The 25,281-nt window shown below is 42.3% G+C and overlaps 1 protein-coding gene across 1 annotated transcript in view; it reads left to right on the forward strand.

Annotated features, from left to right (window-relative positions):
• LOC129083275 (ATP-binding cassette sub-family A member 17-like) overlaps positions 1-25,281 on the forward strand; it is a 75,717-nt gene extending 50,436 nt beyond the window's left edge. Inside the window, 7 exon segments of the mRNA XM_054589129.1 lie at positions 20,256-20,440; positions 22,965-23,076; positions 23,078-23,144; positions 23,343-23,532; positions 23,689-23,758; positions 24,260-24,396; positions 25,215-25,281. Of these exon segments, the coding sequence (XP_054445104.1) occupies positions 20,256-20,440; positions 22,965-23,076; positions 23,078-23,144; positions 23,343-23,532; positions 23,689-23,758; positions 24,260-24,396; positions 25,215-25,281 (828 nt within the window).

A 25,281-nucleotide genomic window follows, 5' to 3' on the forward strand; every position in this document is an offset into this window, starting at 1 on the left:
ATGAAAGACCCTGGCCAGAACCACCCAAATAAGGTGCTCCCAGATTCCTGATTTGACCCACAGAAACTGTGATATAATAAATCACAGCTAAGTTTGGGAGTAATTTGTTATGCAGCAATATATAATTAATTGGATACAAAGGACACAAGGAGAATGGTTAATATATGTGTGATCAAAGTCCCGGAAGAAAAGGAAACAAACATGAGGCAAAGCAAAATTTGAAAAAATAATGACTATAACTTTCCTAAATTCATGGAAGACAACGAATTACAAATAAATAAAGACTTATTAATCCTAAGCAACATAAATAAAAGAAATAAATCTCCAGGAACATTACAGTAAAACTGCTGAAAAATAAACACAAAAAGAAAGTCTCAAAATGACCCACCTTCAAAGGAGCAACAACTAGACTGTCAGCTATCTTCTTAACAGAAACAACAGAGGCTAAAAGAGAATAGAATGACATAAGTAATATATGAGATAACAACCAAGTACAATAATATGTCCAGTAAAACTATACTATAAAAGAAGGCATTTTTTAAAAGTATTTGCTCAGTTGTTTTTTTTTTTAAGATTTTTATTTATTTATTTTATTTAGACAGGGGAAAGGAGAGAGAAAAAGTGGGAGAGAAACATCACTGTGTGGTTGTCTTTTGCAGGCCCCCACTGGGGACCTGGCCAGCAACCCTGGCATGTGCCCTGATTGAGAATCAAACTAGCAACCCTTTGGTGTACAGGCTGGTGCTCAATCCATTGAGTCACACCAGCTAGAGCAAAAGAAGACATTTTAAAGGACATTTTGAGATAAACAAAAACTGAAGAAACTTATCACCAGTAGATGTGCACAAAAAGAAACTATAGAAAGTAATCTTCAGGCAAAAGAAAACTGATCCCTGGGGTTCTGGTCAAGATAGAGGCATAGGTACACACGCTTCGCCTCATTGCACAACCATAGGAAGGAACACAACTAATTTAAAAGTGAAAGACACCCAGGACTGCCAGAAAATCACCCAGAAAAACACCTAGAACTGTAAAGAAGTCCAACAACCAAGGATTTAAAGATGCTGTATTCATCCAGGTAGGTAGGAGGGGCAGAGACATAGAGTCTGGTAAGAGAGGACATGGTGTATTGGAAGCAAGTGGCGGGGTAGGGGGTACTATGCAGCAGTAGCCAACGGAACTGGCAGTCCCACCTTCATATGTGGTGGATAAAAATCAGAGAGACACCTTGTGAGCAAGCAATCCCAGCCCCAGGCACAGCCAAGGGCTCTGATGCTGGGAAAAATAAAGCCTCATAACTTCTGGCTGTAAACCCAGTAGGGGTGGGGGTAGCAGAAGAAACTGCTGGTTTCTTAGGAGAACCCAGAAGGTACACAAAGCCACCCACTCTGGGGACCACAACCAAGACAGCAGCTGGAGAGGCGCCGGTCACACATCGGAAGTGGGTGAAGTAACTGGAAAAGGGACAAGTGCCAGACAAGCCCCCAGAATTCAGCCAGCAGCAGCATCGGCTTCTCTTCGACCTCTTCCACACAAATGGGGCCACAAAGCAAAGCAGATCACCCTGTCCTGGTGAATATTCAAGGCTCAGCCCAATACAACTTAATAGGTATGATAAGACAGGAAATCGAAGTAGCTCTACCTAGTACACAGACACAGGGAGGTTGCCAAATGAGGAGACAAAGAAAAATGGCCCAAATGAAGGAACAGAACAGAACCCCAGAAAAATAACTAAGTGATAAGGAGAGAGCCAACCTATCAGATGCAGAGTTCAAAACACTGGTGATCAGAATGCTCAAAGATCTCATTGAATACAACAAAAGCATAAGGGAAGAAATGAAGGCTATACTAAGTGAAATATAGAAAAACCCACAGAAAATCAACAGTGAAGGGATGGAAGCTGGGCTTCACATCAACAATTTGGAACATAAGGACGGAATAAACAATCAAGCAGAACAAAATGAAGAAACAAGAATTCAAAAAAACAAGGAGAGAATAAGAAGACTCTTGGACATCTCCAAAGGGGCCAACATCCAAATCACAGGGATGCCAGAAGTAGAAGAGGAAAAGCAAGAAATTGAAAACTTATTAGGAAAGGTAATGAATGAGAAGTTTCCTAATTTGGCAAAGGAAATAGACATACAAGTCCAGGAAGCACAGAGAGTCCCAAACAAGTTGGACCCAAAGTGGTCCACACCAAGACACATTTTAATTAAAATGCCAAAGCTTAAAGATAAAGAGAGAATCTTAAAAGCAGCAGGAGAAAGGCAGAGAGTTACCTACAAAGGAGTTTCCATAAGACTATCAGCTGATTTCTCAAAAGAAACTTTTCAGTCAAGAAGAGACTGGCAAGAAGTATTCAGAGTGATGAAAAGCAAAGACCCAAGATAACTCTCTCCAGCAAAGCTATCATTTAGAATGGATGGGCAGATAAAGTGCTTCCCAGATAAGGTAAAGCTAAAAGAGTTCATTATTACCAGGCCCCTATTATATGAAATGGTAAAGGATCTTATTTAATAAAAAAGAAGAACAAAACCATGAACATGAAAATGACAACAAACTCACAACTATCAACAACTGAATCTAAAAAACAAAAAGAAACTAAGCAAACAACTAAAAGAGGAATAGAATCATAGATATGGAGATCATTTGAAGGGTTATCTGTAGGGGACTGCTTTCAGTGGTATCGGGAACTGTAGTCCCACACAAGCTGGGGCCTGGGAGAGGACCTATAAGCCATGGCTGGAACACTGGTAATGTGGAGGCAAGCAAGACCCGATAATAACTCTGAGGGCCCCCAGGGGAAATCAGACTTAGAAGTAAATTACACTCCTTGAAGCATGCTTTGTTTCTCCCACAAATTCTGTTAATCTTATACCAGATAATCTGCTCATAGCTGGGAAAGAAATTTACAAAATTCCTGGACCCTGACCCAAATCTCAACTGGTGCCATAATGTTTGCTCAACTTGGACCCAAAGCAGTCTGGTGTGTTCCTGCCATTGTCATCTACAAACAACATCTATTCTCTGTAAGCTTAAGCTACTGATGTAATTAGATTACCTATACATTACTGCTTCCTATCCTCCACTTGTAACCCTCTCAATAAAAGCCATTGAGCACAGGGGCTCAGGGCATTCCCCACTAGAGGGAATCACCTTCCCCTTTCCTTGACAGACAAACGGTGTCTGGAACAACTCATTCTTTCATCCGCAGTGGACAAGGGGACTTAGCAGGACGGGGTCCCCCATAGTTATCAGCAGGCAGGAGAAAGGGGGGGAATGGGGGGAAAGGTACAGGGACTAGAAGCATAAATGGGTAGGTACAAAATAGACAGGGGAGGTTAAGGACACTATAGGCAATGGGGAAGGCAAAGAACTTATATGTATGACCCATGGCCATGAACTAAGGAGGGATCACTGCAGGGAAGGGAGTACCGGGTAGAGGGGGGAAAGGGGGAAAAATTGGGACAACTGTAACAGCATAATCAATAAAATATACTTAAAAAAAATGATCCCTGATGAAAGCTCAAAGATGCAAAAATAAATGAAAAGCTATTTTAAAAAGGGTAAATGTGTGAATTTTGACTAAGCAAAGTTATAGTAATGTATTATGAGGTTTAAAATACATACACAATTATGCCCTGGCTGGGTGACTCAGTTGTTGGAGTGTCATCCCGTACACCAAAAGGCTGTGGGTTCAATTCCCAGTCAGGGCACATACCTAGGTTGAAGGTTCAATTCCTGATCTGGGTATGTACAATCCCTGGTTCAGGTGCATAGAGGAGGTGACCAGTTGATGTTTCTCTCTCTCCCTTCTCTCTCTCTAAAGGCAATGAAAAAAATGTCCTTGGGTGATGATTTAAAAAATTAAAATATACAATGGTAAAGTATTTTAGGGTCCTTAACTTGTTCATGAAGGAAATAAAGTTCCAGTTAATACTACACATTGCTAAGTCAAGAATGCATAGTTAAGTCTCCAAGGGAATGACCAAAAGAATAAGTGGGAAAGTATATATACATTTTAAACCAAGAGAAGGACACAACAGAACAATGAAAAACAAATAAATGTGACAGAAAACAAGAGTTAGCCCTGGCTGGTGTGGCTCAGTGGATTGAGCACTGGCCTGTGAACCAAAGGGTTGCCAGTTCAACTCCCAGTCAGGGCACATGCCTGGGTTGTGGGCCCAGTCCCCGGTGGGGGGCATGTGAGAGGCAACCATACATTAATGTTTCTCTCCTACTCTTTCTCCCTCCTTTCCCCTCTCTCTAAAAATAAATAAATAAATTTTTTAAAAAAGAAAAGAAAACAAGAGTTAAAGAAAAAGGAACTTCGAACATATGAGCGGGGAGAAAGAACATATGGAACAAATAGATATCCCTGAATAAGACTTAAATCCAAATATATATGTAATATATTAAGTATAAACAGACTAAAGACTCCAGTTAAAATATTAACAGGTACCACATAGAGTTACCATATGACTCAGAAATTCCACTTCAAGATATATAGCAAAAAGAACTGAAAGCCTGCATCCACACAAAAATGTGTACATGAATATTCATAGCAACTTTATTCATAATAGCTAAAAGGTAGAAACAACTCAAATGTTCATCAACAGATGAATTAAAAAAAAATGATCGATCCATACAATGTAATATTATTTAAAAGAATGAAGTACAGATACGTGCTATGATATGGACCTAAAAAACATTATGTTAAGTGAAAGAAGCCAGTTTAAAGGGTAACATATTATGATTCCAATTATATGAAATGTCTAGAATAGGCAAATCTATAAAGACAGTAGATTAGTGGTTGCTAGGGCTGGGGGCATTGAGGGAAATGAGGAGTTTCTGTTAATGGATACCGGATTTCTGTTGGTGGTGATGAAATGTTCTAAAATTGATGGTGATGATCGATCCACCACTCTGAATATGCTAAAAATCATTCATCAATGGGTGAATGTGGTGAATGGGTGTACTGTATGGTATGTGAATTGTATCTCAATAAAGCTATTATAAAAAGGAAGGAAAGAGAGAGTCTGGAAACGGAGGCATTGGGGAAAGAACGGGAGGAGGAACCAGGGAGCCCCGACTCCCTCCCCGCTCTGTAGTCCCCATTGTGGGCTGGGAAGGCGCGCCCCCAAAGAGGCAGAAGAGGGGCGCGCAGGAACCAGACTGCCTGCGATTGAAACGCAGGCCACACAGGAGGTGGATCCTTGGCCGAAGGGGTCACAGAACTGCCCAGAGACCCCTGAGGAGAGACTAGAAATGGAGGCGTTGGGGAAAGAACAGGAGGAGGAACCGGGGAGTCCCGACTCCTCCTAGCCGTAGTCTCCATTGCGCAGGAAGAGGCCACACCCCAAAGAGCCAAAAGCTGAAAAGCACACATAGAGACCCCAAAAACACCCAGTGCAGGCGTGCACACTTGCCCGGAGTGACCGGTGAGGGTTGGCGAGCATGCGTGTGACCGGCGCGGGCTGGCGAACGCTTGCACCGTCCCGCAAGGCCTCCCACAGATTGGTACTGATACAGCCTGCGAGGGAGTACACAGAGCAGCAAGGGCAGGCGTAAATTGACCCACCCACCCGGGATTGCGGAGCGGCCCACAAAATTAGTAGAGCTGCCCGGAGTCCCTGGAGGAGAGACCGGAGACAGGATAAACCGGAGAGTCCCCGAGCTGACTTCCTCCCATTTCCATAGTCCCCATTTGGCGAGGGCAAGCAACGCACCCAAAGAGCCAAAAGCGGGGGAAACACACAATAGAAGACCCTAAACTGACCAGTGCCGGGGACCTCGCCGGCCAGGGGGTCCAGATGAGTATGTGAGGTCCCGAATAAGCCCCCTGGTCTGGTGCAAGCACATGTGAGCCCAGGCAGGCGGGGGATCTTGCAGTGCCGGGAGCGCGCTCAAGGAGCCCGCGTAAGAGTGCAGAGAGATCCCAAAAAATAGCCCAGCCCTGACCGAAGGGGTCACAGAGCTGTCCCAAGCAGGAGTCAGACAGTAGACTCCTGGAAGGCTCAAACAAACAACCCAAGGTCCTATAGGGTCAACAACTGACATCATCAGAGGCAGGCCCAGAAAGAAAAGTAAAGGACAAAAATACTTAACAGACTCTCACAAAAATGGGAAGAAAAAGAAGTTCCCCCCAAATGAGTGGAAAAAGGGACTCCCCACAGAGAGAGCTAAATGAAATAGAGGCAAGGGAACTATCAGATACGGAATTCAAAACAATGGTTCTAAGGAAGCTCAATGAGCTCAGCCAGCTCAAAGATAACCATGAGAAACTGCAAAGAAACTATCAGGATCTTACAGCAAACTATATCAGCCTGGAAAAGGACATAGAAACTATCAAGAAGACACAAGAGGATATGAAGAATACCATTTCTGAATTGAAGAACACAGTAGAAGGAATCCAAAGCAGGCTGGATGAAGCTGAGGATTGAATCAGTGAGATGGAGGATAAGGTAGAGAGAAGCTCCCAGAAAGAAAAAGAAATGGAAAAACGACTCAAAAAGAATGAAGAGGCATTTAGGGAAATGCAGAACAACCTGAAACGCAATAATATCCGTATAATAGGGATACCAGAAAGAGAAGAAGAGGAGCAAGGGATAGAGAACCTCCTCGAAAAAGTAATGATGGAAAATTTCCCTAATTTGAGAAGAGAAAGGCTCTCATGGATCTAGGAGGCACAGAGGACCCCACTCAAGAGGGACTCAAGGAGGTCCACTCCAAGACACATCATCATTAAAATGGCAAATGTCAAAGACAAAGAGAGAATCCTCAAGGCAGCAAGGGAGAAGGAGAAAGTAACATACAAGGGGGCCCCGATACGCCTAGGAGCTGACTATTCAACAGAAACACTACAAGCCAGAAGAGAATGGCAACAAATATTCCAAGCCATGAAAAGCAAGGGCCTACAGCCAAGGCTGCTCTACCCAGCTAGGCTCTCCATTAAAATACAAGGGGAAATACGGAGTTTCCCAGACAAGAGAAGACTAAAAGAATACATCTCTACCAAACCAGCACTCCAAGATATGCTAAGGGGACTGGTTTAAGCAGATGAAGGAAAAGAATGAGAGAGAGAGGAACACAGGTACAAAGAGAAAAGATGAGTAAGCTTCTATCAGTATTATCTCTCAACGTGAATGGACTAAATGCCCCAATCAAAAGACACAGGGTAGCTGAATGGATAAGAAAACATGACCCACACATATGCTGTCTACAAGAGACCCACCTCAGAGCAAGAGACCTACACAGATTAAAAGTAAAGGGATGGAAAAAAATATTCCAAGCAAATGGCATGAGAAAAAGGCCGGGGTTGCCATACTTGTATCAGACAAAGTAGATTTCAAAACCAAGGCCATAAAGAGAGACCCAGAGGGGCACTTTATAATACTTAAAGGAAGAATCTATCAAGAAGACATCAACATTGTAAACTTATATGCTCCCAATATAGGAGCCCCCAAGTTTATAAAGAAATTGTTGGATGACTTCAAAAAAGATATAGACAGCAACACACCGATAGTAGGGGATTTCAACACCCCACTGTCAAAAATGGACAGATCTTCCAAACAAAACATTAATAAGCATATTGTGGCGCTGAATGACACACTGAATCAAAGAGACTTAACTGACATATATATATAGAACCTTACATCCCAAAGAAGAAAAATACACATTCTTTTCAAATGCTCATGGCAGTTTTTCAAAGATAGACCACATGATAGGACACAAAGCAAACCTCAGCAAATTCAGGAAAATTGAAATAATACCAAACTTTTTCTCGGACCACAAGGTGTTGAAACTGGAAATCAACCTCAAAGAGAAACTTCAAAAACTTGCAAACTCATGGAGACTCAACAGTAGGCTATTAAACAATGAATGGGTCAATAATGAGATAAGAGAAGAAATCAAAAAATTTCTGAAAACAAATGAAAATGAACAGACAACAGTCCAAAACCTATGGGACACAGCAAAGGTGGTCCTGAGAGGGAAGTTCATAGCAATACAGGCTTACCTAAAAAAGATAGAAACATTTCAAACAAAAGACCTAACACTACAACTTCAAGAACTGGAGAAACAACAACAAATAAATCCCAGAGCAAGTAGAAGGAAGGAAATAGTCAAGATTAGAGCAGAACTGAATGACATAGAGACAAAAAGAACAATTCAGAGGATCAACCAATCCAGAAGCTGGTTCTTTGAAAAGATAAATAAAATTGACAAGCCTTTAAGCAGACTCATCAAGAATAGAAGGGAGAGGACCCAAATAAATAATATCAGAAATGAAAGAGGAGAAATAACAACTGATACCACAGAAATACAAAGGATCGTCAGAAACTACTATGAAAAATTATATGCCAAGAAATTTGAAAATCTTGATGAAATGGGCCAATTTTTAGAAAAGTATAATCTTCCAACACTGAAGGAGGAAGAAACAGAAAGCTTGAACAGACCGATAACAGCTGGGGAAATTGAAGCAGTCATCAAGAAACTCCCGGCACACAAAAGCCCAGGGCCGGACGGTTTCACAGGAGAATGTTACAAAACATTTAAGGAAGAGCTAACCCCTGTCCTTCTCAGACTATTCCAAAAAATCCAAGATGAGGGAAGACTCCCAGACTCTTTCTCTGAGGCCAGCATCACCCTGATCCCAAAACCAGATAAAGACCCTACAAAGAAAGAAAACTACAGGCCAATTTCGCTGATGAACATAGATGCTAAAATCCTCAACAAAATATTGGCAAACCGCATCCAACAATACATTAAAAAGATTATCCACCACGATCAAGTGGGATTCATCCCAGGGATGCAGGGATGGTTCAATATACGCAAATCAGTAAACGTGATACAGCACATAAATAAAAGAAAAGACAAAAACCACATGATCATCTCAATAGATGCAGAAAAAGCATTCGATAAGGTACAGCACCCATTTATGATCAAAACACTCAGCAAAATGGGAATAAATGGGGCATTCCTCAACGTAATAAAGGCCATATATGAAAAACCTATAGCCAATATTATACTCAGCGGGCAAAAACTGAAAGCTTTCCCACTAAGATCGGGAACACGACAAGGATGTCCGCTCTCACCACTTCTTTTCAACATCGTATTGGAAGTCCTAGCCACAGCGGTCAGACAAGAGAAAGAGATAAAAGGCATCCAAATAGGAAAGGAGGAAGTAAAGCTATCATTGTTTGCAGATGACATGATAGTGTACATAGAGAACCCTGTAGACTCTACCAAAAAACTCCTCAACCTAATAAGTGAATTTGGCAAAACAGCAGGATACAAAGTCAACATTCAGAAATCAAAGGCATTTTTGTACACCAGCAATGCAATAGAAGAAGAAGAAATCAGAAAAAAAATACCATTCGATATAGCAAGAAGAAAAATAAAGTACCTAGGCATAAATTTAACCAAAGATGTAAAAAATGTATGCAGAAAACTATACAACATTGAAAAAAGAAATTAAGGAAGACACAAATAAATGGAAGCATATACCATGCTCATGGATTGGAAGAATTAATATCATCAAAATGTCCATACTACCCAAGGCAATTTATAGATTCAACGCAATCCCTATTAAGATACCAATGACATATTTCACAGAAATAGAACAGACATTTCAAAAATTTATATGGAACCATAAATGACCCCGAATAGCCTCAGCAATTTTGAGAAAGAAAAACAAAATAGGAAGAATCACAATACCAGACATCAAACTCTACTACAAAGCCACTATACTCAAAACAATCTGGTACTGGCACAAGAACAGACCCATAGACCAGTGGAAAAGAATAGAAAGCCCAGAAATAAGCCCAGGTCTTTATGGGCATCTAATATCTGACAAAGGGGGCAGAAGCATAAAATGGAGCAATAATAGCCTCTTCAACAAATGGTGGTGGGAGAGCTGGACGGCTACATGCAAAAAATTGAAATTGGGTCATCAGTTGACACCATACACAAAAATAAACTCAATATGGATAAAAGACTTAAATATAAGTCGCAAGACCATAAAAGTCTTAGAGGAGAACATTGTCAGGAAACTCTCAGATATCCCACGCAACAATTTTTTCACTGATATGTCTCCTAAAGCAAGGGACATAAAGGAAAGAATAAACAAGTGGGACCTCATCAAAATAAGAAGCTTCTGCACGGCCAAAGAAAACATCACCAAAATGAAAAGGGAGCCAACCATATGGGAAGATATATTCGCTAATGATACATCAGAGAGAGGTTTGATCTCCAGGATATATAAAGAACTCACTCGACTCCACTCCAAGAAGACAAACGGTCCAATCAAAAAATGGGCAAAGGACCTGGGCAGACGCTTTTCCAAGGAGGAGATACAGAGGGCCCAGAGGCATTTGAAAGGATGCTCAGCATCACTAGCCATCAGAGAAATGCAGACCAAAACCACCATGAGGTACCACCTCACACCGGTCAGAATGGCCATCATAAACAGATCCACAAACAACAGGTGCTGGCGAGGCTGTGGAGAAAAGGGAACCCCAGTACACTGTTGGTGGGAATGCAGACTGGTGCAGCCACTGTGGAAAGCAGTGTGGAATTTCCTCAAAAAGCTGAAAATGAAACTGCCTTTTGATCCAGGGATTCCCCTGCTGGGACTATACCCTAAGAATTCCAAACGCCGATACAAAAGAACCTCTGCACCCCAATGTTCATAGCAGCACAATTTACAATAGCCAAGTGTTGGAAGCAACCTAAATGCCCATCAGTAGATGACTGGATCAAAAAGTGATGGTACATATATACAATGGAATACTACGCAGCAGAAAGAAAAAAAGAACTACTAAACTTCGCGACAGCATGGATGGAACTGGAGAGCATTATGCTAAGCGAAATAAGCCAGGGGGCGAAAGACAAATACCATATGATCTCACCTATAAGCGGAACCTAACCAACAATACAAAGATGCAAGGAAAATAAGACCAGCAACACTGAAAGGAAAAGAAATCAACAGAGACAAGAGGGAAGGAGGGAGGGGGGCGGGGACAAGGAAGGGAAGGGGAAAGTCAAGGAACATATAGCAAGGACTCATGGACAAAACCAAAGGGGAAGAGCTGAGGGAGGGAAGGAGGAAGGGGGCAAGGGAAAGTGGTGGTGGGTTGGCAGAGACAAATGTATTTGAAAAAATAAATTAAAATAAAATTTAAAAAAAAGAGAATAAAAAGACAATCTATAGAATGAGAGAAAATTTTGCACAACACGCATCTGATAAAGGACTGGTATCCAAATCTATACAGAACATTTAAAACTCAGCAATAAGAAAACAAACAACCCAATTTAAAAATAGGCAAAAGGTCTGAGCAGACATCTCACCAAAAAAGATATACAGATGATAATTATGCTTATGAGAAGATATTTAACATCTTGTCATCAGAGAATTGCAAAATAAAACAATGAGATACCACTGCACATCTATTACAATGGCTAAATCTGAAACACTGACAACAAAATGCGGGTGAGGATGTGGAGAAAGGAGAACTCTCACTCCTTGACAATGAGAATGCAAAATGGTATATTCACTTTCAAAGACAGTTTGGCAGTTTCTTACAAAACTATTCTCTTTCTACACACTCCAGCAATTTCACTCCTTGGTATTTACTCAAATGATTGGCAAACTTATGGCCACACAAGAACTTGTACATGAGTGTTTATGATAGCTTTATTCATAATCGCTAAAACTTGGAAGCAACCAAGATGCCCTTCAATGGGTGAATGGATAAAAAATACTGTGGTACATCAATGTGATAGAATATTATTCAGCAATGAAAAAAAATGAGCTATTTTGTCATTTAAAAAAATCAGAGAGAGAACTTAAAAGCATATTGCTAAGTGAGAGAAGTCATTCTGAAAAGCCAACATATGACATCCGGAAAGAGCAACATTATGGAGACAGTAAAAAGCTTAGAGGTTGTCAAGGGTTCAGAGGGGAGAGGGAGGGAGGTATAGAGGATCTCTATTATTTCTACAACTGCACATGAATCCATGTTAAAAAAAAGAAAAGAAAAAAAGAAAGAAAGAGGAGAGAGAAGATGACAGCCAAGTAGGTGGAAGCTGAGTCCACTTGCTCTTGCCCTCAACCCAGATACTTGACTGGTCTTCCAAAAAATAAACTGAACACGCAATGGAATCTTAGCTGACATGAAGTTTGGAAGCCGAAGAGTACAGAAAATACTTCACAACAGACACATACAAGACATGGTGGGGGTTGTGACTTCCAGTCAGCCAGCTGGAGGGGAGAACCCACCAACAAATGAGCCATCAATAATCAAAGCCCAAACACAACAAGAGAGCCCACATAAACTGAATAAAGGGAAACCATACAACATCCAGATCAGGAGATCAAAGAGACTGCACCACTAACTCCCACAAGACTCCTACCACAGAAGGCCATGTCATGAAGACAGGCAAGCAAAGCAGAGCAACCTGAGATGTAGAAACAAACAAAAAAGAGTCACCTAAAATGGGGAGACAAAGAAATAACTCCCAATCGAAAGGAAAGGAGGAATCCCCAGAAAAAGAACTCAGTGAAATTGAGGCAAGCAATCTATCAGACATAGGACTCAAAATAATGGTTACAAAGATGCTCAAGGAACTCAGTGAGAACTACAAGGAACTTTAGGGGAGCTACAAGTAACTTAGTGGGAACTGCACCAACATGAAAAAGGACATAGAAATGATGAATATGAACCATGAAGAAATGAAGAATACAACATCAGAAATGAAAAATACAGTAGGAGGAATTAAAAGTAGGCTAGATGAAGCAGAGGACTGAATCAGTGAGCTAGAAGACAAAGTAGAAAGAAATACCCAGTCAGAGCAACAAAATGAAAAAGATTCAAAAAGAATGAGGATAGTTTAAAGGAGCTTCAGGGCAACAAGAAATGTAACAACATTCGCATCATAGGAATATCCGAAGGAGAATGAAAGGAGGAAGGGATAGAAAACCTGTTTGAAAAAAATAATGACAGAAAACTTCCCCAACTTGGTAAAGGAGAAAGTCATGCAAGTTCAGGAAGCACAGAGGGTCCCAATCAGGATGAGCCCAAGGAGGCCTACTACAAGGCACATCATAATTAAAGTGGCAAAGTTTAAGGACAACAAGAAAATCTTAAAGGCAGCAAGGGAGAAACAGATAGTAACATACAGGGGAGCTCCAATAAGACTATTAGTCGATTTCTCAACAGAAACACTACAGGCCAGAAGGGACTGGCATGAAATATTCCAGGTAATGGAAAGCAAAGACCTACACCAAGACTACTCTATCCAACAAGACTCTCATTTAAAATGGAAGTGAAATAAAGAGCTTCCCAGACAAAAGAAGGCTAAAAGAGAAACTCTCCACCAAGCCAACATTGCAAGAGATGATAAAGGGACTTCTATAAAAAAGAAAAGAAATAGAGAGAGAAACAGCAAGAGAGCGAGAGAGAGACAGGTATGGAAAAAAACGACACTGAATAAGTACCTATCAATAATAACCTTACATGTAAATGGATTAAATGTGCCAATCAAAAGAAATAGGATAACCCTGACTGGTGTGGCTCAGTGGATTGAGTGCTGGCCTGTGAACTGAAAGGTCACTGGTTCAATTCCCAGTCAGGGCACATGCCTGGGATGCAGGCCTTGTCCTAGTTGGGGGCATGTGAAAGGCAGCCAATCAAGGTTTCTCTCCCTCTCTTTCTCCTTCCCCAGAAAGCCTGAATAGGCCAATAACAACTGATGAAATTGAAGCAGTAATTTAAAACAAAACAAAAAAAAAGCCTCCCAGCACACAAAAGCCCTAGACCAGATGGCTCACAGGTAAATTTTACCAAATATTTAAGGAAGCACTAACTCCTGTCCCTCAAACTATTACAAAATATTCAAGAAGAGGGAAGACTCCCAAACTCTTTTTATGAGGCCAACATCATCCTAATTCCAAAACCAGGTAAAGACACAACAAAGAAAGAAAACTACAGGCCAATATCTCTTGTATACATAGATGCAAAAATCCTCAACAAAATATTGGCAATGTGGATTCAGAAATGCATTTAAAAAATTGTACACCATGATCTAGTGGAATTCATCCCAGGGATGCAAGGATGGTATAGCATTTACAAATCAATAAGCGTAATACACCACTTAAACAAAATGAAGGACAAAAATCACATGATCATATCAATAGATGCTGAAAAACACCTTTTCTATAAAATCCAGCACCCATTTATGATAAAAAAACACTAAGCAAAGTGGGAGTAGAGGGAGTATACCTCAACATAATTAAGGCCATATACAAGAATCCTACAGCAAACATCATACTCAACAGGCAAAATCTAAAAGCTTTCCCACTAAGATCAGGAATAAGACAAGGTTGTCTACTTTTACCTCTTCTATTCAACATAGTATTGGAAGTTCTAGCCACAGCAATTGGACAAGAAAAAGGATTAAAAGGCATTCAAATTGGAAATGAGAAAATAAAACTGTCATTGTGTGCAGATGACATCATAGTGTACATAGAAAACCCTATAGACTCCATCAAAAAAAAAAAAAATACTCGGCCTAATAAGTGAATTTGGCAAAACAGTGGAATACAAAGTTAATATTCAGAAATCAAAGGCATTTTTGTACACTAACAATGAAATATCCCAAACAGAAATTAAGGAGGAAATCACATTTGCTATAGCAACAAGAATAAAGTACCTAGGAATAAACTTAACCAAGGAGGTAAAAGACCTGTACTCAGTAAACTACAGAACATTGAAGAAAGAACTTAAGGAAGACACAAATAAATGGAAGTATATACTGTGTTCATGGATTGGAAGAATTAACATCATCAAAATGTCCATACTACCCAAAGCAATTTATAGATCCAATGCAATCTCTATTAAAATACCAATCACATATTTCACAGATAAAGAACAAATATTTCAAAAATTTATAGGGAACCATAAATGACCCCAAGTAGCCTCAGCAATTTTGAGAGAGAAGAACAAATTTGGAGGCATCACAACATCTGACATCAAACTACATTACAAGGCCACTGTAATCAAAACAGTCTGGTACTGGCATAAGAACAGACACATAAATCAATGGAACAGAATAGAGATCCCAGAAATAAACCCATGTTTCTATGGTCAATTAATATTTGACAAAGGGGGCAGGAGCATAAAATAGAGTAAAAATAGCCTCTTCAACAAATGGTGCTAATGACCCATGGAGAAAGCCAAAGGGGGAAGGACTGAGGGTGGGAGTTGAGGGTGGGTAGGGCAGGGAAATGATGGTGGAAGAATGGAGACAACTGTACTTGAACAGTAAAAAAATAAATTTAAAAAAGTTTTCTATGGCTATGTGACTGTTTATCATCAAAGTCTGAACAAAAGAGAATTATATTACTTGCAGGTTGAATTTTTAAGAACTAAAGAACAATCTACTATTTCAGCTTTTTTCCCCCTTTTGACATGGAGAACAACAGTGCTTATATTGTAGCTTACCTATCATTCTGGGTACCACAGCAGTAATATCATGGAATTGTCAGGACATGGAGGAGGGTATAGGGGGGTAAATGGTAATGGGTAGGAACTTGATTGGGATGGTAAAAATACAATACAGTATACAGATGATGTGTTGTATAATTGTGCATATGAAACATGTATAATTTTTGTTAACCAGTGTCACACCAATTAATTCAATAAAAAGAAAAAAGCATCATAAAAAAATGGTGCTGGGAGATCTGGACAGCTACATGCAAAAAAAAAAAAAAAAATGAAACTCAACCACCAACTTACACCATACACAAAAATAAACTCAAGATGAATATGTAAGTTGTGACACCATAGAAGTCCTAGAAGAGAACATAAGCAGGAAAATTTCAGGTATTCCACAGAGCAATATTTTCACCAATTTGTCCCCTAGAGCAAGGGATATAAAGGAAAGAATAAACAAATGGGACTATATCAAATTAAAAATCTTCTGCATGCCTAAAGAAAAGATCAGCAAAATGAAAATGGAAGCAACCATGTGGGAAAATATATTTGCCAATGATACATCGAAAAAGGGTCTGATCTCCAAAATACATAAAGAACTCACATGACTCCATACCAGGAAGACAAACAATCCAATTAAAAAATGAGCAAAGGACCTGAACAGACACTTCTCCAAGGAGCACATACAGAGGGCCCATAGACATATGAAAGGATGCTCATCATCACTAGCCATCAGGGAGATGCAAATTAAAACCACAATGAGATACCACTTCACATCAGTCAGAATGGTCATCATAAACAAATCAACAAACAACAAATGCTGGTGAGGATGGGGAGAAAAGGGAACTCTAGTGGACTGTTGGTGGGAATGCAGACTGGTGCAGCCATTATGGAAAATAGTACGGAATTTCCTTAAAAAAACTAAAAATGGAACTGCCTTTTGACCCAGGGATTTTGGTGCTGGGAATATACCCTAAGAATCCCAAACCAGGATTATATCCTAAGAATCCCAAAACACCAATTCAAAAGAACCTATTGCACCCCAATGTTCATAGCAGCACGATTTACAATAGCCAAGTTCCGGAAGCAGCCTAAGTGCCCATCAGTAAATGAGTGGATCAAAAAACTGGTACATTTACACAATAGAATACTACGCAGCAGAAAGAAAGAAAGAGCTACTAACCTTCGCAACAGCATGGATGGAACTGGAGAGCATTATGCTAAGTGAGATAAGCCAGGCAGTGAAAGACAAATACCACATGATCTCACTTATAAGTGGAACCTAATCAACAAAACAAACAAGCAAGGAAAATATAACCAGCAACACTGAAAGAAAAAAGAAACTGACAGTATTGAGAGGAAAGGATGGAGTAGGGTAGCGGGGAAAGGAAGGGGAAGGGTCAAATCAAGGAACATGTATAAAGGACCCATGGACAAAGCCAAAGTGGGGAAGGATTGACGGAGGGTGGGGCAGGGGAAAGTGGTGGCAGGAAAATGGAGACAAATGTATTAGAACAATAAAAATAATTTTTAAAAAAAGAATCTCAAATCATCAGTTCAAAAGAACTTATGCACCCCAATGTTCACAGCAATGCTGTTTACAATAGCCACGTGCTGCAAACAGCCTAAGTGCCCACCAGTAAATGAGTGGATCAAAAAACTGTGGTACATTTACGCAATGGAATACTACACAGCAGAATGAAGGAAGGAACTCGTATCTTTTGCAACAACATGGATGGAATGGGAGAATATTATGCTAAGTGAAATAAGCCTAAGTTGGTGAAAGACAAATACCCACATGATCTCAGTGGCCTGAGAACCAAAGAGTCACTGGTTTGATTCCCGGTTGGGGCACATGCCTGGGTTGCTGGCCAGGTCCCCAGTAGCAGGTGCGTGAGAGGCAACCACACATTGATGTTTCTCTCTCCCTCTTTCTGCTTCCCTTCTCCTCTCTCTGAAAGTAAATAAATAAATCTTTTTAAAATGATGGAAGGAAGGAAAAGAGAAATGCAGGAAGGCAGGAAGGAAGGAAGGAAAAAAGGGAAAAATGGGACAAGGACACATGGTCCTGGGAAGATTCTCCATCTGGCCCTATTTTCATCAGTTATCCATCAACATACATTTACTGAAGCTTACATTGGAGAAAATATAAACTTATTCCATAAACTTGGGTGATAAGAAATGTTACATTTCCTTGTATTATTTAAAAACAAATGACATCTGCTGCAAGGCCCTCATCCTGCCTAGCTGGCAAAGGATTGGATATCAGGCTTCCTGGAACCCAACTACACATTACCTCTTGGCGGTTTATAAAAATTCATAGTTGTAAATATGGAATTTAAATCATGTTAAACCTGCTCCTCTGCCTCTTTTTTTCCTAGAAGTCTCACTTGAATTAAATAATTAGAAAACTCTAACAAAGTGTCCCTGCTCTCTACCTTTGTGAGCCTTCTGCTCATCACCCTCTATCTATACAAGGATTTTAAAGCATTCTTTCACATCTTCTAAAATATAGTCTTACCATACCTGTTGTTATTCCAGATATCAGCAGTGACTTCTGAGAGTCCACACGCATTTCTGCCTGAGTCACTCACTGCCTCAGAATTATTTAGCCCCACTGTAAAGTTGTCATAGTCCGTGGTGCCACTACATGTTGAACAGGGCTCCTTGGCTATCCTAGATGAGTCACCATGGCAACAGGCTTATGCCAAACTCAGGGGTGTAAGAAATGTCACATTTCTTCATTTTCTGTAAATTAAATTACATTTTCGAGACTTCTATCCCAAGGTTAGTTTAAGAAATAGAAAACCTTGTCCTGACTGGTGTGGCTCTGTGGATTGAGTGGCAGCGTGTGAACCAAAGGGTTGCCAGTTCAATTTCCAGTCTCGGGCTCATATCTGGGTTGTGGGCTGAGTCCCCAGTGGGGGGCATGTGAGAGGCAACTACACATTGATGTTTCTCTCTCTCTCTTCCTCCCTCCCTCCCCCTCTCTAAAATAAGTACATAAAATCTTTAAAAAGAAAGAGAAAACCTGTCTGTATAGACCAAAACCAGAGATATAATTATAATGATGGTCAGCCGTGGCCAGTGTGACTCAGTAGCTGGAGCATTGTCCTGCAACCAAAAGGTTGAGAGTTCAATTCCTGGTCAGGGCATATAATTAGGTTGTAGGTTCATCCCCTGGCCAGATATGGGGGCATGTGACCCCCAGTCCCCGTGCAGATTCCAAGTCTAGGTGCGTACTGAGGCAACCAATTGATGCTTCTCTTGCATCAGTGTTTCTCTCCCTCTTTCTCTCTAAAAAAGCAAATGAAAGTGTCGTCTGGTGATGATAAAAAATATATATAGTAACAATGGTCAAAGACTAAACCCTTCTTTTAAGAGTCTAGGCTGAATGGGATTGATGGGCAAGTCTATCAACCACTACCAAACAGGTCATTTCCTTCTTGGAGAACCTTTCAAAATCGTGGGAGAGAAGATGGGGTGCTACCAACTCGTAAGAGGTGATAAAACCAGACAAGGACCCAAAATGAACCATGGGCCAGTTTCATGTAGGAACGTAAGTACCCTAAATAAAATATTAACAATACAAATTTAGTAGTAAATTGAAAGGATAAAAATTATGATCAAGTCCAGTTTATCCCAGAAATGTAAGTAAGGTTCAACAGTAGAAAAAGCCAACAATATAAATCACTACCTTAATAGACGAAAGGAGAAAAATATTTAATAGATGTTTAAAAGGCATTTGAAAAAAACACACTACCAAGTCATGATTTAAAAAACAATTTTAGCAAACTAGAAATAGAAGAAACATTAGGTTAAAATCCCTTGATAAAGGCAATGTACCAGAAACTTCATATTTAATAGTGAAATGTTTGAAGCATCTTCATGCAAGTCACCTGTTTTTTTCTCAGCACTCCCCCGGCCCCAGAGCCCAAGCCGTCCAACTGCGTAAAGTAGGGAGGAAGACGGGGAAAGAAAATTTGGTTAGTTTACCAAAATGTATTCTGTGTTCATTATCTACTCCAGAGGAGTATTTGAGCATGGGCACAAATCAGTGTGGTTCTCTAGAAGTTCATAATGGCAAAAATCTGGAAATAACTCAAATGTGCCTGCGTTTTTTATGATCAGCTAAGTAAAATCTAGAAACCTTTCCTGGATGACTAAATTATAGTTAACTGAGTCAGAGTATGTCTATGGTTACTGACTGAGGAAGATCTTTAAGACATATTTTGAGCTAGAAAAGCAAGTTACAGAATGATACTGCTTGGCAAAAGCAACACAAAATGGTCATCATCTGCAAGGAGTGCATGACCATGCAAAAGTCGGGAGGTGCACACCAACCTGACCTCACAAGGCCTGGGGCAGTGTTCCAACAAAAGATTCCAACTGCCTAACAGGAAATACTTTTAAAGGGGAAAAATAGAGCATCTTCTATTGACCAGACACTTGAAAGGTGACAAGAAGTAGGGAGGTGCTAGGTGCTGAGGTTTCATGCCAGGTGGGCAGGGGTGGGGCGCTGAGTAAGTGCTCCAGCCCCATGTGCACCTGTTTATAGATACCAACAGTGAGCCCTGCATCTCAGGGTCCCTGACATCACTGATGTCCCACTCATCCCTAAGGCACATGTCTACACATGTGGCAAATGTGGGTATGCACAGGACAGAGGCAGGAGCCTGAGCTGGGGCAAGGCCAAGGCAGTTGTTCAGTGAGCAGCTTTCCTTCTGATGTGTCTCACTCTCGGGCTCGTGCCAACCCCAGGTGCAGAAGTGGGTTGGCTACTGCCCCCAGTTTGATGCCCTGTTGGACCACATGGCAGGCCGGGAGACACTGGTCACATACACCCGGCTCCAGGGCATCCCTGAGCACCACATCAGTGCCTGTGTGGACCAAATTCTTGATGACTTACTCATGAACACAAACTCAGACCAGCTGGTGAGGACACACAATAAGAGTTGGAGCTCCCTTGGGCCTGCCACCTCCAGCGATAAGATGTGCTCCGGCTCTGCTCGGTGCTGGGGTGTAGGCCAAGGCCCATTAGCCCCAGGCTGAGGGCAGCTGTGCAGGCCAGGCCACTTCATGGATCAGCAGCGAGGTAGCCTTCCTGTAAGAACAGGTCAATGGTCTTGGCTGCCCTGAGGCACTGCCTGCTCTTGGCCCTGGGCAGTTATGTGGCTGAGGTGAGGTAGCAGCACCACAGGTGTTATTGTCCTGACAGGGTAAGGACAGACCTTTCTTCCTGCCACTGCACAAAGTTCTGATTTTAGTAGGCTTGCATTTCAAGCACAGATTACCTTTTCCTGCTGTGTCTGAGGCATCTGAGCTGCTCATATTCTGCTGAGAAGCCTGGGAGTATTCCTCAATCTTCTGTTGCCCGTGACATTAACTCGACTCCAATTAGCTTAAACAAAGCCAGGCCACACATCTCCTGAGTCCCTGAATTCTGTTAAAGTTATGCATAGCACCCCCTGAACATTTTGCAGTAGTTCCCCACACCCCAGGTTGGGAAGGCAGAGATGCCCAGGGGTCAGGGATGTTGTACTTGGTTCTTCCTTCACTCGTGGCTTCAGCCTCAAGCAGGTTTTTGTGTGCCTTTTTTTATGTCTTTTGAAGAATAGTTAACATTTGCAATGTTTAGAACAGCGCCTTGTACATTGTAAACGCTATGTGTTCATTTTTAAAAAGTTAGTTAAAGTGGCCCTCCGGCTCTGCAGCGGGAGGAGGAGAGGAAGCACACAGGAGGTGCCTGGAGGCCAGCCCCTCGCACTGCAGCCAAGGAGGAGCTGGAGAGGCTGGCGGTGGGTCAGATAAAAAGCCGGGGACAGCTGGCTGCAAAACTCGCCAATTACACCACCAAAATTGCCCTCCTGGAAGAGATGCTTAGACATAAGGAAGACGAGGTGGAGGAGTGGCCGCACAGGGCCCAAGAAGCCTAGGATGACCTGGCGAAGACCAAGGAGGAGCTGTACCTGGTTGATGGCAGTCCCACCCCTCTTCTGTGTATGCGCTGGTGAGCTGTCACATCCAAGAGGACCTGCAGGAGGAGGGCATGAAGTACACAACCTATGGTGCTGAGCTGTTCAGCGAGGGCATCCTGGACAACCACAAAAAGGAGAAGCGGATTGCCAAGGCCAAGGAAGAACGCATGCAGCAGCAGCTAGAATCCTGTCCAGTGAGCTATCCCAGGGCAGAGATGAAAACAAGGGGACCCACAACATCATCCACAGTAAGAACACGAGGCAAGCCCAGGACAAGTCCAAGACCTTGCGGCAGAACTGGCAGGGCAACATGAAATAGAGCACTGGTAAGTTCCAGGCCATGTGAAGGCCCACACTGGGCAGGGCAGACAGAGCCTCTTGCTTGAGCTCACATAGGGTCACACACAGACTAAAACTTGTATTTGTATTGAATAGTTCTTTAAACCTAGTCCCCTCTTTATACTCCACTTTCTTTAAAAAGTGAGTAGTTATTTCAGTGGGAATATTCTGGGGCTGGGACCAGTGGAAGTGCCCCTGGTTTAGTTTCCCATTTGTATCATAGTGCCAAACAGGCCTGATTTTTTATTATTATTGTTATTATTATTATTATTATTGACTAATATCCTCTCTTATGCTTGAAACAGGAACTGACTGAACTGAGGAAAGATGCCTGTAAAGTCTTAATAACAAACTCCATGTCAACATGTACGATACAAGATTCAATACAATTCAAGAAAACCACATCATGGCTTTTATTCTGTGTCACACTCTTTTCTGTATTTGAAATTAGCTCAGGCTGGTTGATTTGTACTTGATTTCTGTGAAGTGTACATCTTTGTTATTATGTTTTTTGAGGGGTAAAAATTACTTTGAAAACTGAGTCTAAAGCACTCTTTCACAGACGTGCACACACAGTGATTCTTCCCTAAATTGACAAAATCCTATGATCATTCAAAATAAGCAACACTGAAGGACACTCCACTCTTGGATAGATTTTTCTTGTTTGTTTGTTTGTTTTTTTAACAGTTAGAGGGCTACATTGTTGGACTTAACACACCTAATTATGATCAGCTGTATAGTATTTATATATAAGCCATGATATGGATTTGTAACATAAGTTTTAAAAAAGGAAAGTTTTTTCTGTATATTCTGTTATCTTTTACAGAATAATAAAAGAATTACATGTTAAAAGTAAATAAATAAAATGGTACTTTGCCCTTATCTTTAGTGCCCATAGAAATCCTCAAAGAAGACTCGTTGACCATATATTCACCTGGACTGAACCCTGTATTCAGGGGAATCGTTTATACTCAGAGTGGACAGCTAAGTTTTATAACATTATTGTCACCCTGGGGGAAGGTAGTGGGCTATATTACTAAAAGCCCCACCAGCAAATGAGAGTACTTTCTGGACAGAGGATAAAAGAGGTGGAGGGGTGGACTACTGGGGGTTGACAATTGCTATTTACCCCAACCTTCCTCCACTCTGCCCCCAGCAGTGGCAATAAGCAGAAGATAAGCACTGACATTGCCCTGATTAGGGAGCCTCCAGCCACCTTCCTGGATGAGCCATCCACTGGCATGGACCCCGTGGCCCAGCATCTTCCTTCGGGGTACTGTGGTGAGAGTCTGCGGGGCCGGCAAGACCAGCATCATCACCTCCCATACATAGAGCTGGGGGCTTTGTGGGTCAATGGATGAGCCAGGACAGGAGCTGTGGGAAGGATGACCTGGGAGGGGCTGGGTGGAGAGAGACCTGACATCGCTGGTACAGAATCTGTAAGGAGAATCCCCAGGCTGTAGCACGCAGGCCACCTATGATCTGCGTGTTGACACCCAACCTGTGTCAGGCCTCCAGCTCCTCTCCCCAGCGGACTGTGAGGCCTTGTGCACCCGGCTGGCCATCATGGTGCAGGGTCAGTTCAAGTGCCTGGGCAGCCCGCAGCACCTCAAGAGCAAGTTTGGCAGCGGCTACTCCTTGCGGGCCAAGGTCAGGAGCAATGGGCAGCAGGGGGCGCTGCATGAATTCAAGGCATTTGTGGACCTGACCTTCCCAGGTGTGTGACACTACACAGAGGGCATCTGACCCTTGCCCCTACCAAGTCCCATATTTCTGACCCCTAGGATGAGGGCTGCAATTCTGTGGGCCCAGGCCACCCTTCCCTGGCCCTCCAGCTGGACCCTAATGGGCACACATTTTCTCCTTTGTGCAAGCAGCGTCCTGGAAGATGAGCACTAAGGGATGGTCCATTACCACCTGTCTGGAGATGACCTCAGCTGGGCAAAGGCGAGCACATACTTGGGCATTGGAGGAAGCACAGCTCTGATGTTGCCTGCTTTCTGGTGTATTCTCGTTTGGTTAGAAGTTATGATCAGTGCTGCTGCAGTTCCTCTCTGGTGTCTCCATGGCAACGCTCCCATGGATTTCATAGAATATAAGATGTTTGAGCTGGAAGGGACCCTGGAGATCAGCTCCTCCTCATTTCACAGAGAGGGCAGCAGGCCCAGACAGGGAACGCCATGTACCCAGCATCACACAGCAAGCCAAGGACCCAGCCAGGACCTCTGCTTATTGGCACCATTCCTAAGCAGGGTCCTTTTCCCTGAGATTGCAGACAGCTGAAATCTGTACGACTGACTTGGGAATGCTCTGGGGGCAGCTGAATGAGGGATGGGCCTTCTGGGGGCCTTGTCACAACCCCAAAGGCTTCCCCTCTTTCCACCCTCTGTTGTCTCCTCTCCCCTCCTTTGTGGCCACCATCCACAGTGGCCTCCTCCCTTCCCACAGGTATTTGGCACTCTGGAGCAAAACAAGAGGAAGTACATGATACATGACTATTCAGTCAACCAGGTCTCCCTGGAGGACATCTTCCTGAGCTTCACCTGCCCTGGGTCCCCCAACCGAGTGAAAAACAAGGAAAGGCAGTCAGAGCCAATAGGTCCCTCATCATTACCATCTTCCTCCCAACCTCCCTCACCACTTCCCTCAAAGTCTGTCTTGCTATAATAAACAGTTCTCAGTACCAGGTTAGCCCAACTGTGCATAGCCTGCTATGGGCTACAAGGGTTACAGAGGCAGCTGGTGGTCCCAGCAAGCTCAGCTCAGGGGCAGAGGGTTGGGGTGCTCTGTGCTAGATTGAGGCTGCTCATCTTAAAGGCCTGGTGAAGAACCCATGTGCATTTCGGTAGAAAATAATTTCCTTGAGTCCTACCTGGTGGCCTATGGCCTCACTGAGGCCTGTCTGTGGAAGCAACCTCAGAGAAACAGCTGCTGTGTGCTCTCAAGAGGTAGTGGCCTGAGGGTGACCATGGTTATAATGATGCCATACTTCGGAAGATAGGAGAGACAGATCGATGAGTTTGCAGCCTGAGTCACAATTTTTCAACAGGTACATATTTGGATTTGCTCTGCCCTAGCCCCTGCAAATGTTAGGGTAAGCCTGCATGTGACCCCACTCTAACCCATGAAGTGGTTGTGATCATTATACCATTGCCCAGATGAGTGAGCTGGGACTTAGACTTCCGCAATTTTCCATAGTCAGAAGGTATAGAGCCAACATTCGACTTAGGCAGAGAAGGTTCTGAAAGGAGCATTCCTGACCACAGCATTAGCAGCATCAAGAACTTGTTAGAAATGCAGGTTCATGGGCCCCACCCCAGACCTGCTGAGTCAGAAATTTTGGGACTAGACCCAGCAATTTGCATTGAAATAAGCCCCATGTTAACATGTGCTTCTGTTGCAGGCCAGGTGTGAGAACTACAGAACCCAAGGCCTGTGTGCTCCAGACCATTGTCCTGTCTAGCCTGTGA

This window comes from Pteronotus mesoamericanus, unplaced genomic scaffold (genome assembly GCF_021234165.1).
Source record: "Pteronotus mesoamericanus isolate MK-2021 breed Mesoamerican mustached bat unplaced genomic scaffold, CSHL_Meso_final scaffold_167, whole genome shotgun sequence".
Classification (NCBI taxonomy): Eukaryota; Metazoa; Chordata; class Mammalia; order Chiroptera; family Mormoopidae; genus Pteronotus; species Pteronotus mesoamericanus.